This window comes from Spermophilus citellus (genome assembly GCF_964194105.1).
Source record: "Spermophilus citellus genome assembly, chromosome: 1".
Classification (NCBI taxonomy): domain Eukaryota; kingdom Metazoa; phylum Chordata; class Mammalia; order Rodentia; family Sciuridae; genus Spermophilus; species Spermophilus citellus.
Genome location: NC_138182.1, coordinates 186,532,125 through 186,547,729, shown reverse-complemented (window position 1 = coordinate 186,547,729; position 15,605 = coordinate 186,532,125). Strand labels below are relative to the sequence as shown.

Genomic DNA, 15,605 nt, shown 5'->3' with positions numbered 1-15,605 from the left:
GGTTTTGGTAGAGTTTGAACTTTAGGTTTGCCTCCTGTTCCTAAGAAGCTATCAGGGCGCATGGCTGTCTTCCTGCATTTCAATGTGTTTGCAGCTATTTTCTCTCTCCCTGTTGTAGAGAACACACACTCAGGTATTAAGATGTGACAGGATGATGGAAATGAGCAAGGGAAAATGGCACATGGGAAGGCAGTAATTAACCAGAATGCATATTTATCATAGTCTGTCATTGTTTACAAACAATATAATGATTCCTGATTGTAGAATTAAACTCCAGCCTCTAGTTTACAAAGTCAATCAAGCAACCCCAACAGGTGCAGATCAGCAAAAGGACTAACCAAGTAAATGCTTGGTATTCGGGAGCTGGAGACAAAGAGTGTATCTTCTTGTAAATCATCAGGATATTGAGATAACTAATCCACGAGCCTCACTTTCCTCATCCATAAAAGGGGAACCAGGAAATCTACATCAGATATTCCTCGCTCTCCTCTTCACTCTTCGGAGTCACCATCTTCTTTCACCTGGATGTCCGTAATGGCCCCGTATTTGGCCCTCCTACCTCAATTCTCACTCACCCATAATCTATTTTCTAGATAGCAACCAGAGGAAGCTTATGATTAGCACAATTATGTAATGTAACTTCTTTGGTGAAAACATCCTTTTTGCCCTCATTCAAAATTCTACCTCCATATTGCAGCCTTTGAAGCCCTACATGATTTGGCTCCTGCCTCCCTTTTTAATGTCATCTTTTAATATTTCTCCCCTTTAATCATGCTCTAGGTCATGCAGGCCTTCTTTCTATTTCTTGCACTATCATTTTAGTTCACCTCAGGACTTTGAAATATGCTGTTCTTTTTATAAGTAATGGCTTCTATATGATCATCATAGGTGGCTTCTTTTAGACATTTGATCTTCATACAAATATCAATTTACCTGTAGATGTCATCTGACCACCAGCCTATTGACTACAGCTACCTCACCTCAACTTACTCCACCATATTATCATGTTTTATTTTCTTCACAGCCCGCAACAGTACTTGAAATTTTACCTCTCATTTGTTTATTTGCTTAACTTTTTACTAGAATATCAACTCCATGTGGCCAGCTGTATACCCACAGAGTGTTTGGCAGAGAGCAAACAAGTATTAGTTGGGTGCTGAGTGAACAAATGTGAGATCAAATGAGGTACAATGAATACAAATACCAGGTGTTTTTCTGCTAAGTTGTGGCTCTTCTCGAATCTTTGCTAAAGTGAAATGAGCCTAATTTTCAGCCAGGCACTCTCCTTCAAAGGGAACTTACTTTTCAGAAGTTTATAACTAATAGTCTCATGACAGACAAGTTTAGAACAAGAGTAAGATTAATTCTTTTACCACAAAAGGAAAAAAGTAAGCTACCCAGCATTCATTTTGTTGAATTTAGTTTTCTGTTTTGCCTTATGCTGAGCTTACATTGGTGTGGATACATGCATGTTGCACAGAATTATCAAAACATAGATCTTTATGGAATTCCAGGAGAAGAAAGAATTTACAATAGTGTCTTCAAGACAAGAGTCTAGGATGTATCAATTTGGGTGTTCTACAGTCCCCGATGACTAATCTTCCTATCTTTATTCTCCCACAACCTCTTCCTCTTCCTAGGTGTCTGCCTAGGAGAATGAAAGCACCATGCACTACCATCCAAGCCAAGAACCTCTGAGAATACTTCTTGCCCTCTCTCCTCCTCTCACCCACATCAGTAACCACTACCTCTTGGATAGCTCTGGGGTCTGGCTGATTCTTTCCACGTTGTGTACCAATAGCTTTTGCTATGACTTCTGCTTAACCTAGATTATTTTAAGTCTCCTAATTCATCTCCAACCCCCATCCTTTCTTATAGCTATCCATTCTCCACCCTTTTAAACCACACTGATAATCTGGTCACTCTCCAGTGGTTCCTAAAAGATTGATCCAGCTCTACCTATCTCCTGCCTTTGCCAACCAACCTTTGCACCTCATCCACCAGCGAACTGCTCTCACATCCCGAATGCAGCATGCTTTTCTCACCCCTGGCTTAGCGAATACTGTTTTTGATATCTCACACAATCTTTACGAGTCTTTTCTCCTTAACTAAACTCTATTTATTCCTCATTCTTGTCTGAAACCAGATGACATTTCCTCCAGCAAGACTGAGGGAACTTGGCTAACTCCCCAAAGTCACACTGGGAGCCCTGGCACTATCGTCTTGGCAACTGAATTTTACTTTTCTCAAATGCAACTCTGGGTCATGTCATCTGTTTTCCAGAATCTTCTTGGGAATTGATTATGTGTCCATGGCCTGCCCTGGCATTTCTTATTTTACCTTCATGTTTCTTCCATTGCTGCCTCCTTCTAGCTTCCTTCATTATCTCATATTTACTTCCTTAATCTTCACTTTGGTGCCAGTATTTGTATTTCTTTGTCTCTGATGCTACTATTTGTATTTCGGTTCCTCCTCTTACTCTCTTCCCTTCCCTCTTCTCCAATCTCCAAGTCCTCTCATGCTAGGCCAAGGTAACCAACGTTATGAAATAGAATTTAGAACATTTCTAAATCAAATGATTCAGTAACTGTCAACTCAATAATCTGATGAAGAGTTTGCTTAACTTTGGAGCTTTTAATTAGAATTAAACGTGTCCCCCCCTTCAAGAAACCTTGTCTCCCTTAAGATCAATGAAATGTGATGATAAAGAGCACATTTTCTGTCTGAAGAAAAGTAGAATGAAAAGTCCAGTCAGTCATCAGAACCTGGAATCCTTCTCTCTCTCCTTTTTAATGTCTTTTCCATCTATTTTCTAAATGTTAATGACTAAGAGTGTACTACCAAGGGTTTAATTATCAACATAGGTAGAAGAATATATTTAATAAATGGAGATCAAACAAGATAGAACTGAAATATCTCTCGATCTTCCCCATGGTTATCACGGGCTCATATTATTTATTTTCTATCCCCCCTAGTCTGAATATTATTAGTGCTAATTTATTTTGGCTACACTCCTTGGTTTTCATTTCTCATAGACTACATCAGCAAACTACTTCAAAGACTCCTTTTAAGTGAATTAATCATGTAGGTAATGGTGGGTTTCATGCTTGAAGAATATTTCTTCTCCTCTGGCAGGAATCAAGCAATCTCCCAAAGATTTGATACATCATACTGATATTATGTAGTCATGACAGGGAAATCCATATAAAGGGTTAACAACAGATCTTCTTCATAATGCACAATTTATCACCTCATTCAGACATTCTCATCCATAGCGTCAGTCATTGTAGGTCAAATATTGCAATCTTCTTCCCACTGTGCCAAGAGGAGGAAGATTTCTACGTGAATTGCTTTGTGCCTAAGTGATGTTTCCCCCAATATTATCAATATATGCAAATGAAATCAATTCTTTGGTAGATATCCCATGATGAGAGTACAAAGCAGAGATACTGGTTAAGTAATATGAAAGATGGTTTGGGTAGACATATATATGTTAAAAAAAGTAGAAGAAACAAGAAATTATCTATTTAGTTATCTTCATTGTGTTTTTGTAAGGATTCAAACATGGTGATTAATATTAACATTGCAAGTAAAGTATAAAAACTAATGTACTGTCTTTTAAAAAACATTGTTCAACGAGCATCATTATATTCTAGGCATTGTAACCACTCTGTAGATAAATCAGATCATCCAGTTCTCACTCTCTTACCGGAAAAGTATTGTTTTTTTTTCCAACATTTTCCAATGAAGACACTGCAAGACACCAGCAGAACTGTGCTCCATTCCTGTTTCTTTGAGTTGAAGCAAAAATTCTAAAGTAAGGCACATTGCTGCCTGCCTCTCTGTGGAGATTCTGGGTTCGGACTGCCTGAGTCTGAATCACAGCTCCATCTTAAAAAATGATTAAGATGTTGCATTAGTTACTTAAGCTCTCTCTCTGTGCCTCAGTTTGCTTTCCTGCAAAATGTGAATGTCATCAGAGCCTCTTCACAGGGATGCTGTCTATCTCAAATGAGCCTCTGAGAGGAAAGTTCAGACAATAACGTGTGTCAAGGCAGTTAACAATTAATGTTGACCGTTATTATTGCATAATATAGTTGTTGGCTATATGGGAAAAATTGTACTTAGCTCTACTTTTCTCCTATTTTGAAATCCTAATTAAAAGACTAGCATTTAATTAGTGGCCAATCAGCAGAGATACTTGCTTAGGCAGAGCTGCTAAATTCTGCAAGTCTTTCTATTCTGTTATCATCTGAAGACAGCCTGTTGAAAATGAAACATTCTTCCCTTTTGTGAAAAGTGAAAGGGCAATTCAATTCCCTTCATCTTCTGTACTGAGCTTCTTTTGGAACTTATTGGAAATGGCATGGTTGGGTCTTTACTTGAGAAGCTCCTGCCAGCATCAAAATAGTATTGGAACAGGCAGAGTTAACCAAAGGTCAAATCCTAATTTTGCCTTTTATTAGCTTTGCAAACAGTGAACCAATTAGTAAAAGTTTATGAAATTTAGTTTACTCATCAATAAAATAATATTTATTTCAGAACAACAGTTCTCAACTAAAGGTGACTTTGCCCCCCCCACCTCCCTCTGGCAGTGTCAGGAGAGATTTTCTATTGCCTTGACTGAGGAGGGGAGGGCGTCTACTGGTAACCAGTGAATGGAGAGTGGGGATGCTGCCACATATCCCCCAGTGCACAGTACAGTCTCCTATGCAAAATTATGGATCCCAAACTCCAATAGTGCTGAGGTAGAGACACCCTGACTCAGTGTTAGAAAAATGAAATATTTGTACATCACTTAGCATCACACATGGCACATAACACGTGTTTGCAGTTCATTAACTCAGCAAGTAATTTTGACTAAGAACCATTTTCCAGGCACTGCCCCCCGTATTAGCCTGTTTTAATTGCTGTAACCAAAATACTCATAGCTTCAGACGTCTCAGTCCATGGTCGACCAACTCCTATGCTCTGAGCCTGAGGTGACACAAAACATGGCAGAATGATGTGGTGGAAAAAAGCTTCTCAGTTCATGGCAGCCAGGGAGCAGAGACAGCAAGAGAGTAAAGAGCTGTGGATGATATTATCCAGGCTACCCCTGCCTTAATAACTTCCTCCAGTCATATTCCACCTGCCTACATGTATCACCCAGTAGTAAATCCAATGATTGGATTAATTCACTTATATGGTTACAGCTCTTATAATCTAATAATTTCACCTCTGAACTTTCTTGCATTGCCTAACACTTGAGTTCTTTGGGGAGACACTTTTAGATCCAGACTATGACAGCTCACTAATGTGAGCTCCGAGGCTTCCTCCTGGATGGGGTACAAGCAGTAAATTAATTTACAAGGCAGTGTCTGAGATTTGGACTTCTTTAAAGGGCATATGCAATTAAAAAAGAAAGGTTTTAAAAATATTAATTATGAGTAGCTCTCTGATGGAATGTCAGCCTTCCTGGTACCTAGGAACCATGTGTCCTCTCTAGCTACTTATTTACCCTAAGGAGTAGGAATCGAGCATCATAGTTCCACCTCCCTTCCCTGACAGTGAGGATCCCACGAGATGGTACAGGTGAAGTGAGCAGCCCAGTGTCTAACGTAGGGAGCTGCTGGACAAATGTAGGTCAGTGTTATCCTCACGTAGCTTCTCCCTCTCTCTGGATTAGATGTGCAGTCACGTTGCAGGAAACTTCTTACTCCAAACTCCCCTGTCATGTATTTAATGGCACTGTACTCAACAAAAAATAGTCTCTTTCTGAGAGCCACACACCCAAACGATAGACTGTCAGATGGGAAATCCTCCATCTGGGTATGATTTATCTACCTTTTACCCACATGGCTCCACACCTTCCCAGCTGTGTCCCTGGCATGGTCCCAAACAGTTCCAGAAAGGAACTGGGCATGCTCACTGCTATGGATTCCTCATTATCAAATGAGGCAGTCAGTGGCTTCCAGGTCCCTTCCATGACTCACTACAATTCTGTTTCCAAACCACTGCCGTGGCATCTGGGTCCGCCAACAGTACTGTTCTGCATTGCAATCCCAGTTGGCCTTTTTATTGCCATGAGTCTCATGCATTCAAAATTTTCTGGTCAGCCCAACTTCCTTCAAAGTAATTTATGACTCATAAATATTTTAAGACAGTTCTTTTATTTCATCTCCGTGTCTCATAAAATTCATAGGGTTCTCTAGCTCTTGAACAATTGCTCTGGGGTAATTTGACTTTTTTTTTTCACCAGGAGGACCAATAGAAGTTTAAGTTTGCATTTGCCAATAAACATAGATTGTTGTGTTTGCTTTTCTCTCCCTTTAAGGAGATATCACATGCTAGTTCATTGTTGAATATAAGCAGTATTAGCGAATATTATATCTTCGTTAACTGGCAAAGGGATTTTTTCATGAGGTAATTAAGTGCACACTTCAAACACCACTGATTGCTACCAGAGCAGCCCTAGTAAAACTGACTAAAGGTGGAAGGATGTGTGTGATGCACCCACATCAGAAAAAGCATCAGGGATGCTTCATGCTTCCTTCAGTCATTTTCAATTATTTCCAATGAGCTGGGGGAAGGGAATTGAAATCTCTTACATATATAAAGATAAAAGACCCAAGAAAGCCTGGACTTTCAAGTTGTTCTTAGTTGATTACTTTTAGGAATTGCTGAAGGGTTGGAATCAGTTGGATGGTCAGGTCTTAAAATCAACTCTAACCCTTTCAGGATGTCAGTACTTTTAAATATCTCTTACAGAAAATTTTCATGATATTGGATCATGTATCCACCAAAATGAGCAGAAGCTTTGCATTAAATAGATCTGGGTTTGAATTCTTGCCATTTGTCTATAACTTGAGTCAGGCAATTCACCTCATTCAGCTATATTTTCCTCCTCTGTGGAAAGAAATAAACAATAATATCACCTGAGAAAATTATTGTGAAGACTAACTCATGGCAATTGCTGAGCATAATAACAGGAAAACAGGGCATCATTGATAAATTATATGTATTATTATTATATTAATATGTTTCTGGTTTTGGAGGGATAACTATGACATTATTCACTATTGGAATCTCTACGTACAACAGGTGGCAAGAGAACCCCAATATCCCTTTTTAGATGTTAGTCAATTTGTTTGGAGTAGTGTATCAAAGAGGCTGCCATTCTAGAGGAGAAATATTATAAATAAAGTAGCTTGTTCCCTAAAGCCTTAATTCTGGAGTTATATGAGCCTAGAGGGTATTTTCTTGTGTAGTAGTGCTTATTCCCTAAAGCCTTAATTCTGGAGTTATATGAGCCTAGAGGGTATTTTCGTCAGTTTTTTTCTCACTGCTGTGACCAAAAGACCTGACAACAATTTTAGAGGAGGAAAAGTTTATTTGGGGGCTCACAGTTTCAGAAATCTCAGACCATGGAGCCAGACCATTCCTTGGGGCTTGAGGTAAGGCTGAACATGGTGGTGGAAGAGTGAGTGTGTGTGTGTGGGGGGGTGGGGGTAGATGTAGCTCAAGACGTCACACCAGGAAGCAGACGGAGAGAGTCTCTGCTCACCTCATGCAAAATATATCCCCCAAGGCATGCCCCCAATGACCCACAAACTCCAACCACACTCTACCTGGCTACAGTTACCATCCGATTTATTTTTGTCAGGGGATTAATTCATGGATTGGGTTAAGGTTCTCAAAACCCAATCATTTCACCTCTAAACCATCTTGCATTATCTGACACATGAGCTTTTGGGGGACAAATAATCTAAACCATAATAGAGGATGAAAAGGACAAACTGAGCAGATATTAAGTATGTTTATATGAATTTGACATAGTGTTCAGGACTCTTGTAAAATAACATAAAATTAATACTCACTAGATTAAGCAAAAAGAGAGTTTTTAGGCTTATAAAACTATAACCGTAGGAGTGGGTCAACTTGATGTGCTCCTAGAAGTAGGACCTTTCTCTTCACCGTTGCTTGGCTGTTCCTACCTTGTTCTGCTTACTGCTACAACGGTGTCTTCTCCAGCTCGTACTGAAGATGGATATCACACTCTCAGCTCCTCATCTTGGATCCCCACAGTCTCACAGGGAACCTATGCCTGCACCTGAATCACCCACTGTGGTTGGGAGGGCTCTTTCGCATATGAACTGGGGATTGAAAGAAGATGCCTAGATATTGACTGAGAGAAGTGAAGCATTGGGGGACTTCATTCCAATTTACACAAAATGGTGAAGAACAAAGAAAAAGGGAATCTCTATAATAAAGAGGAAACTAGGGAAAACAGGTGAAGATGGGCTAAAGAATTTGAAGCAATTAAATCAGGACATTTAGGGTAGCAATAGCCAAGTTGTTGTTAAAAAAAGATAATGCTAAGATGAAGAAATAAAATGAGAAAGGAAACAAAAAAAGAACACAATGACTTGGAAGATGGAATAAATATGCTGTTGTCAAGGGATGCCTGTAAGAGCAGGACAATATACCAGGGAGTGAAAATTTAGGATCTCATGCTTTATGCAAATCATTGCATTGCTGTAAAACCTTGCAGGTAAAAATATCTGAACTGGGAGGGTATGTCTGAGTATTTCAAAATATGAAAACTGTGCAAAATAGAGTGTTTAAAATTTGAGTGCTTAGAAAAATTATTTTTTATTTAAAGTATATATTAGGGTTTTTTACATTAATAAATAATTATGGTGATGATTAATTTACACATATACATGCATGCAGATACAAACATATGCTTTCAAATTTTTGGATAGGCCTGTGGAATTGCCATTATTTTTGTTAGCATGTTTTTGTCACTTAATGTGTAGTGATTTAACTAAATATCTTTTATTCTAATGACTTTTGCATATCTGAATTTTCTATCCTTTTTTATGGTGAAAGTTTTAATTTCTTGGGCGTGCGCGCGCGCGCGCACACACACACACACACACACACACACAACTAAACTTTCCATATAGAGCTTTAGTTAGTCTTCTGTTCCATTCATTTATTCTGTAGGGTATTTACTGAGCACCTACTACCATCTGCCTTGACAGCCTGACCTGTGTGTGCCTGGCAGAGTGCACTAGAATTCAGAATGAAATGAGCACAGCCCCTACAGCCTGGTGTAGAAAACAGACATCAAAGCAATAAACCTAGAAACAACCATAATTAAACATTATAGTGTTTTGAAAGCATAGACCAGGGGATTAGTGGAAGCTTAAATTGGGGGGACGAACAGGTAAGATCACTTCGAGAAGTTATATTTTGGCTGAGTTCATGAGGTTGAGGTAGAGTTATGCAGGTGACAATTGGTAGGTTATGCAGTGTGACAAAGGAAGGGAAAATCTAAAACTCAGAGGTACGACCAGGCAGCAGGGCAGGATCTGAACTGAGGTCAGGGTTTTCTTTTATTTCCATTTCCTAACTCCTCTATGAGACCAAACACTCTAGCAGATCAAGAGCAGTGTCTTCCGTGTCTTTTGCATCCCTTGCAGCTTTAGTGTGTTGGTTATTAGGGTGTGTCTCAGCTCCAAATCCACCCCATGCACTCTTCTGTGTGATGGCAGGTGTGGAATCCAGGTGCACTGCACTGGCCACTGCTCCTTTGCGCAGCTGGCTTTCCACGAAGTTCTGTCAGTAGGGGCTGCTAGAGGAAGCCTGTGAGACAGGAGGGGAAGAACAGCTTCTAGCTTGTCCTTGTGCCTGTCAGCATCAACCCAGCTTTTCTTTACTCCAAAGCAGTTGGCTTCGGTTTTCTTCTCTGCACTCCCATTTCAGAGGTACCAGCACCAGCAGAATAGCATGCTTTCCTCAGATGCCTGGGTCCCTCCTCCACAGGATGCTTCTCCTAAGCTTTGGGGCTCCAATAACTGTGTTCTCTTTTGTTTTCACAGACTTAAGGGAGCTGCACCCTGCAGTCACTATCTTTTTCTCTTTCATATCACCTTTTTGTGTGTTCACTCCTCCAATCTCTGTTTAACCAATTTCTGATATTTATTTCCCCCTGTTAAAATAACTGGTAGGGTATCTATCTTTCTGACTGGTTCTGACTGAGATATAGGTATAACTGCTCCTGTCCATACACACCACCTCCTGATGAGGAGCCCCAGCTGGGCCCTTCCAAGGCCAAATGGCCATGAGTGGAAAAGATCATCCACAAATAAGAAAGGCTGCCAAACTTGAAGGTGCATTCCTTTTTCCAGAAGCTTATACAGTCTGCCTATTACCAATCTCCACTTTGCAATATCTTTTCCAAGGTTAGCAGAATTATAAAAACATCAATTTGGCCATTATTGACTTTTCAACTGGGATACCAAGAAAGTCTTTCAGCAGCCCTGATAAATTAGATCTGGCCACCTAGTTCCCAGACTGGAAGGCTCCTACATCATTGACAGAAAAGACAGGAGAAAGCAGTTTTCCCAGCTGTTGCTGTAAATGATGTGCATTGTGTGCACAGCCATTAGCAGGTGGAGAGTTTGAAGTGTGGGTAGATTGCAGAGCTGCCTCTTTTAAAAATGCATAAGCACTTTGTGAGTTTGCTAAGTCATGTTCACTCAGCTGGGCTTGAATTTTTCATAGGGGAGAAATATTCTGTCATCTTTCTTCTTTTACTTCTTCTCAGTAAGGACTACCATGATGAGTTTGAATGAACAGAATGCTTGTTGTATTACACAAACTATGAAACATCATATATATTAACTACTTCATTTAATTTTTTTAAAAGATTGGTGAAGAAGAGACTATTCACCTTATTTTTCAGATAAGGAAACTGAGTCTCAGATCTTTTCTCTACACACCACAGCTGACAAATTGTGCGACTTGACTGTGGAGCTTGAGATCTGCTCTGCCATGTTTTTGTCAACTTAAATAATTCAATATATGTGTTTAGTTCATTCATTCATTCATCAGACATTTAGCAAACCTTCTCTCTGTGCCAGACATAAAAAAAAATGCTATAATATCCAACAAATTCAGCAATGGCTTATTCAGAAATAAGGTGGAGCTATTAGACTTTTTGACCAGCAAATAGTTAATAACTCTACCAAAAGGGAATAGGTTTTCTGCTTTTTAAAATGTCAATAAATCAGACTTTTCTTAGAATGAAATAGTTTTCTTCCCACATATGGCTAATCAATTGCAACCTATTTTTCCCCCCAAATGGAGAGAATTATTATTCCAGCCAGTATTGAAACCTCAGCAAATTAGAAGTGAAAGTATGTTGCAGTTTGAAGCACTAAGGCATTTATCAAATCACTGTTTGCTGTGATTGGGGAGTGGGGATACTAGAATACCTTCAGTTACAGAATTGACCTTTCATGGGTCTCTTTCATGGGACCTGTGAGCATGTATCAGCGGGACTACAAGGGCGAAGGAGCCTGGTACTTATATCACATTCATGTTTGATTTAGAACCTCTTTGCTTGTGGTTAAGTTCTCTGGAAGAGGGTATTAAAGCAGAAAACGCTTCCAAAAGAGAGATGGAGTGGTTTTCTTCTCACCCTTGATTATTTTTCAAATTTCACAATGACTCTTCACATAGTGCTTTAGCTGGACTGGATTAAACCTATCTTCTTCCTTGATTTTGAAATAATATATAGACTTCAAAAGCCACCTTGTAAATGATCTTGCCAAAACGGTAAAACATTCAAATATTCTCATAAAATATTGAAACGTGGTAGCATGGCAGGCTACACTCAAATTAAGTTGTTCAATTTCCCTTTAATAGTGATAGTGCTTTGAATAAGTGAAAAGTAAGATTTCTATTTGCCCTGAAGCAGGAGGATCCAGCTGACATTTAAGTACATGACGGTCCCAGCAGCTCAGGGAGCAGAACTGCAGCAGAGCCAGGTTCCTGGCTTGCTGTACAGTGGAAGGTTGCAGGAGCTTTCCATGGGAATATAGAGGGATCCCTCACACCTCAGAGTCACATTGTTAAGATGACCTTTAGAGAAGACTCCCCTTTTCTCTGGAGTCCACTGAATGGAGTGACTTCAACTGGGTCACTGGAACTGGAACTCTTGGGCAGAAAGACTCAGGGCTTGCACTTCTACGGGTCCAGCAGGGTTTGTGGACAAAATAGTTATCATCTTGCTTAAAGGTAATGGGCAAGTAGGTCTTGGAGATATATATGTATGTATATATCTTTCTGTACTTCCTTTCCTCCTCCTTTTTCTTTTCTTCAAGGCAAAATTCAATTTCAGAACTTTCCCAGAAAGGAACAAATTACATCTGCTCTGGTCTGATGTGATTAATGTGCTCTAGCCCAATTCATTAGAACCCTTTCTCAGTTGAGTCATATTAACAGGGCTGGCTGAGTTTAGGGGGTGGGGCAGAGGCAGTTCTGCCTGCCCAAGGTGAGAGATGGTCCCTCTGAAGTCCATGCTAGCAGACAGAAGCTATTTTCCATTGCTGATATTTTCAGTCTCCAGCTGCTCCATGTCAAACTGTTTTTTGTTGCATGGGGGATATTTATTTGTAATAGCCTAGGATAACTAGGAGGTTTCTATTGTTGCCCATTGGACTGCTGCTTCTAATTTAATGACTATATAATACAAGGATTTTTCAATCCCATTTTGGAAAGGAACTTGGAAAGGGAGCATAAATTAGAGATACTTCTGGAGATGTGATTTACTGGGACTTTTTTTTTTTTTCAATTCCTGGGAAACTACAGAGTCCATGGAATTATCTTAAATAATAAGATCAATAAATAATCAAATCACTTAGATAGGTTAAAAAAGAGGCATTATAAAAAAAGACAGGACGGAATTTCCCTAATAGTTTGCATGGTAAGTTTTTCCCTACCCTGACCATATTAGAAATCATAATAAACTAGGATCATGTTGTAATGTGACCTATTACTAATGAGAATAAGACATAGTGAAAATAAAACTGGGTCTTCTCCAGAACATATGGAGATACTACATTATCCTTGTCTTTAGTATTAGTATATATAAAAAGGAACTGTGTTTATGTATTTATTTATTTATTTTTACGTCTTCAGTACAATGAACTGTACGAAATGCCCAGTGATCAGTAAGTAGCATTGAGTTCATGAATCTGGGAAGACTGGATCTTCAGAGGGTGGAAGGCTGAGAGCAGTGACTTATGTTTAGAAAGTTCCTTTGTGCCATAATTGTGGGGTTTTCTGGTTCACTAAGTCACCAACTGTGTATCTGAAAATTCACTCTGTTTCAAAATTGCTGAATGCAGTTCTATGCATCAAGACTTAAGGGAATAGGGAGAGAAGGACACACTGCCTTAAGAAAGAAAAAAGAGTTTAGTGGATCATATAACTGAAACACCCACTGAAAAGACTAGCTTCAGGTATGGCTAGATCCAGGTACTTAGAAATTATTATTAGGATGCAGTCTTTTACTGAATTCTATACTTTTCCTTGGGCTCTTTTCTGGCATTATAGCAATGAATATTTCACTATCTCCACATCAGGGAACTGAGATGCATACAGTAAAATGAATTAGAATGTATTATATGCAATAATAGAAGCACTTACAAAAATATAACCCTGACTCAGAGAGGGGAAAGGCAACTATTTCTGAGGAGGTGGACAAAGGCTTCAGAGGAAACATAGAGTTTAAACATTGTTTTGAAAAATAAGCAAGAATTTTACAGATAGGTAAATTAAAGAGAAGATAGAGTTCATTGCCTTGGTTATGACTTTTAGGAGATCTTTATTCAGATCTCAGCTCTGTCAGTTAAGAACTGTACAAGCCATGGCAAGTTTCTTAAACTTCCAGGGTCTTCGTTTCCATGTGTGGAAATTGGAATTGGAACTATAGAGTCCATGGAATTATCTTAAGAGCCAGTGAGAGGATGGGTGTCTAGGGAGTAGACGGGGCTGGCAGAAAGTAAGCCCTTCCTCACTGGTTGCTGTCACCCCAGAGTCATCACCTCCCCCTGCTGTACCTGAAGGTCAAGTTTTGGGTTAGGGGTCAGCATCAGCCAGGGAAAGCAGACAAGCACTTACTGCATACTTCCTGTGTGTCACAGAGTGCCTCTCACTTGACCTTCCTAAATCCTCCCTCTATAGAGCAGGAAAGTTGTTAGCATCTCATTGATGAGGGAACTGGAGCTTTAGAAATTCAGGGGGTCTGCCAAGGTGACAGTGTCACTAGATGGTGTGCTGGATTGGATGTTCCACTCTAGGGCTGCCTGACCCCGGTGCCCATGGGCCTGAGTGTCATGCACATTATATTTTCCAGGGTGCACTATCACTCACCTCCTCCCCTGGGTGGACGTGGCTTCTGGGTGCCGTTGCTGCCACTCACCTGTGTGCCACCCATTTCTGGAAGCATTGCTGGTGACACAGCTGTGTTTGAGTGCTGTGCTTGCTGCTCAACTGAGCTCCCTGGCACTCATCCCATGGTCTGTGCTTCCCTTGCAGGTGAGCCTTCCCGGTGGTCCTCGCATTGTGATTGCTGCTGTAAGAACGGCAAGGGTGACAAAGAAGGGGAGAGCGGCACGTCCTGCAACGACCTCTCCACCTCCAGCTGTGACAGCCAGTCTGAGGCCAGCTCTCCCCAGGAGACCGTCATCTGTGGGCCCGTGACACGCCAGACCAACATCCAGACTCTGGACCGTCCCATCAAGAAGGGCCCAGTCCAGCTGATCCAACAGTCAGAGATGCGACGGAAAAGTGATCTGCTCCGGACTCTGACTTCGGGCTCTAGGGAGTCGAACATGAGCAGCAAAAAAAAAGCTGTTAAGGAAAAGCTCTCCATTGAGGAGGAGCTAGAGAAATGCATCCAGGATTTCCTAAAGATCAAAATTCCAGATCGGTTCCCTGAGAGAAAGCACCCTTGGCAGTCTGAACTTTTAAGGAAGTATCATCTATAGGGGAGGGCAGCGGGGTGGGAGAAGAAAAGAACAGAAAATGAGTCACCATTTTAAAATAAACCTCCTAAAAAAGCATATTTTAAAGGAAAAGAACAAGTAATGACACACATTTGTTAGAACACGATAGTCCATTAATAAACTACTGCCTACTTTACCTAGTTCACCTTAACGTGTAAATCCACAGGGTAGATTTCTTTCCAGATGTGGAAACACATGAAAAACTCTTGTTGTTGTTTGTTTGTTTGTTTGTTAACTTGGTCCCGTGTGCTGAGTATCTTACACACGATGAGAACCAGCTACAGCAGAGGGGCTGACAGGCTTTGGGAGTCATCTATCCCAAACTGGGTTTTTTTCCTCTCATCTTCTACCTCCCTCCTTTGATCAAGGATACATGGTAGAGTGAGATCGGGCCCAGTGGCATAGGTTTGGATTTTTTTAAATTTTCCTTTTCCTTTGTTTAAGGGGTTAGGGGGGAATGGCAGATTTATATGACTTTTCACTTAAATCTCTATGTGCCAGTTTATATTGACTCCGTATGCATGAGTATTTGTGCCACACAAGCACAACTAAGTCTGTATATAGACACAATGCACATGACCCAGGGCCTGGGCATCCTAAGGGCTGTGCCCTGCTGCCAGCAGCCCCTCCTAAAGCACTTCACATGGATGCGCCTCTGCCTCTTTCTTAAAACCCTCCTGGGCAGATTTCCCAGCAACTCTTGGCAACACTTTCAAACATCGAATAACCTTCATCATCAACAAATTGTCTTCCTTATTT

At 40.4% G+C, this 15,605-nt stretch overlaps 1 protein-coding gene across 1 annotated transcript in view; it reads left to right on the top strand.

Moving 5' to 3' along the window:
- Window positions 1-14,828, top strand: part of KCTD16 (potassium channel tetramerization domain containing 16) — a gene marked incomplete at its 3' end in the record, with an annotated part of 273,154 nt that extends 258,326 nt beyond the window's left edge. Inside the window, exon 2 of the mRNA XM_081287905.1 lies at window positions 14,377-14,828. Within this exon, the coding sequence (XP_081144031.1) occupies window positions 14,377-14,828 (452 nt within the window). The remainder of the gene's footprint in view (window positions 1-14,376) is intronic.
- Window positions 14,829-15,605: the final 777 nt, after the last annotated feature.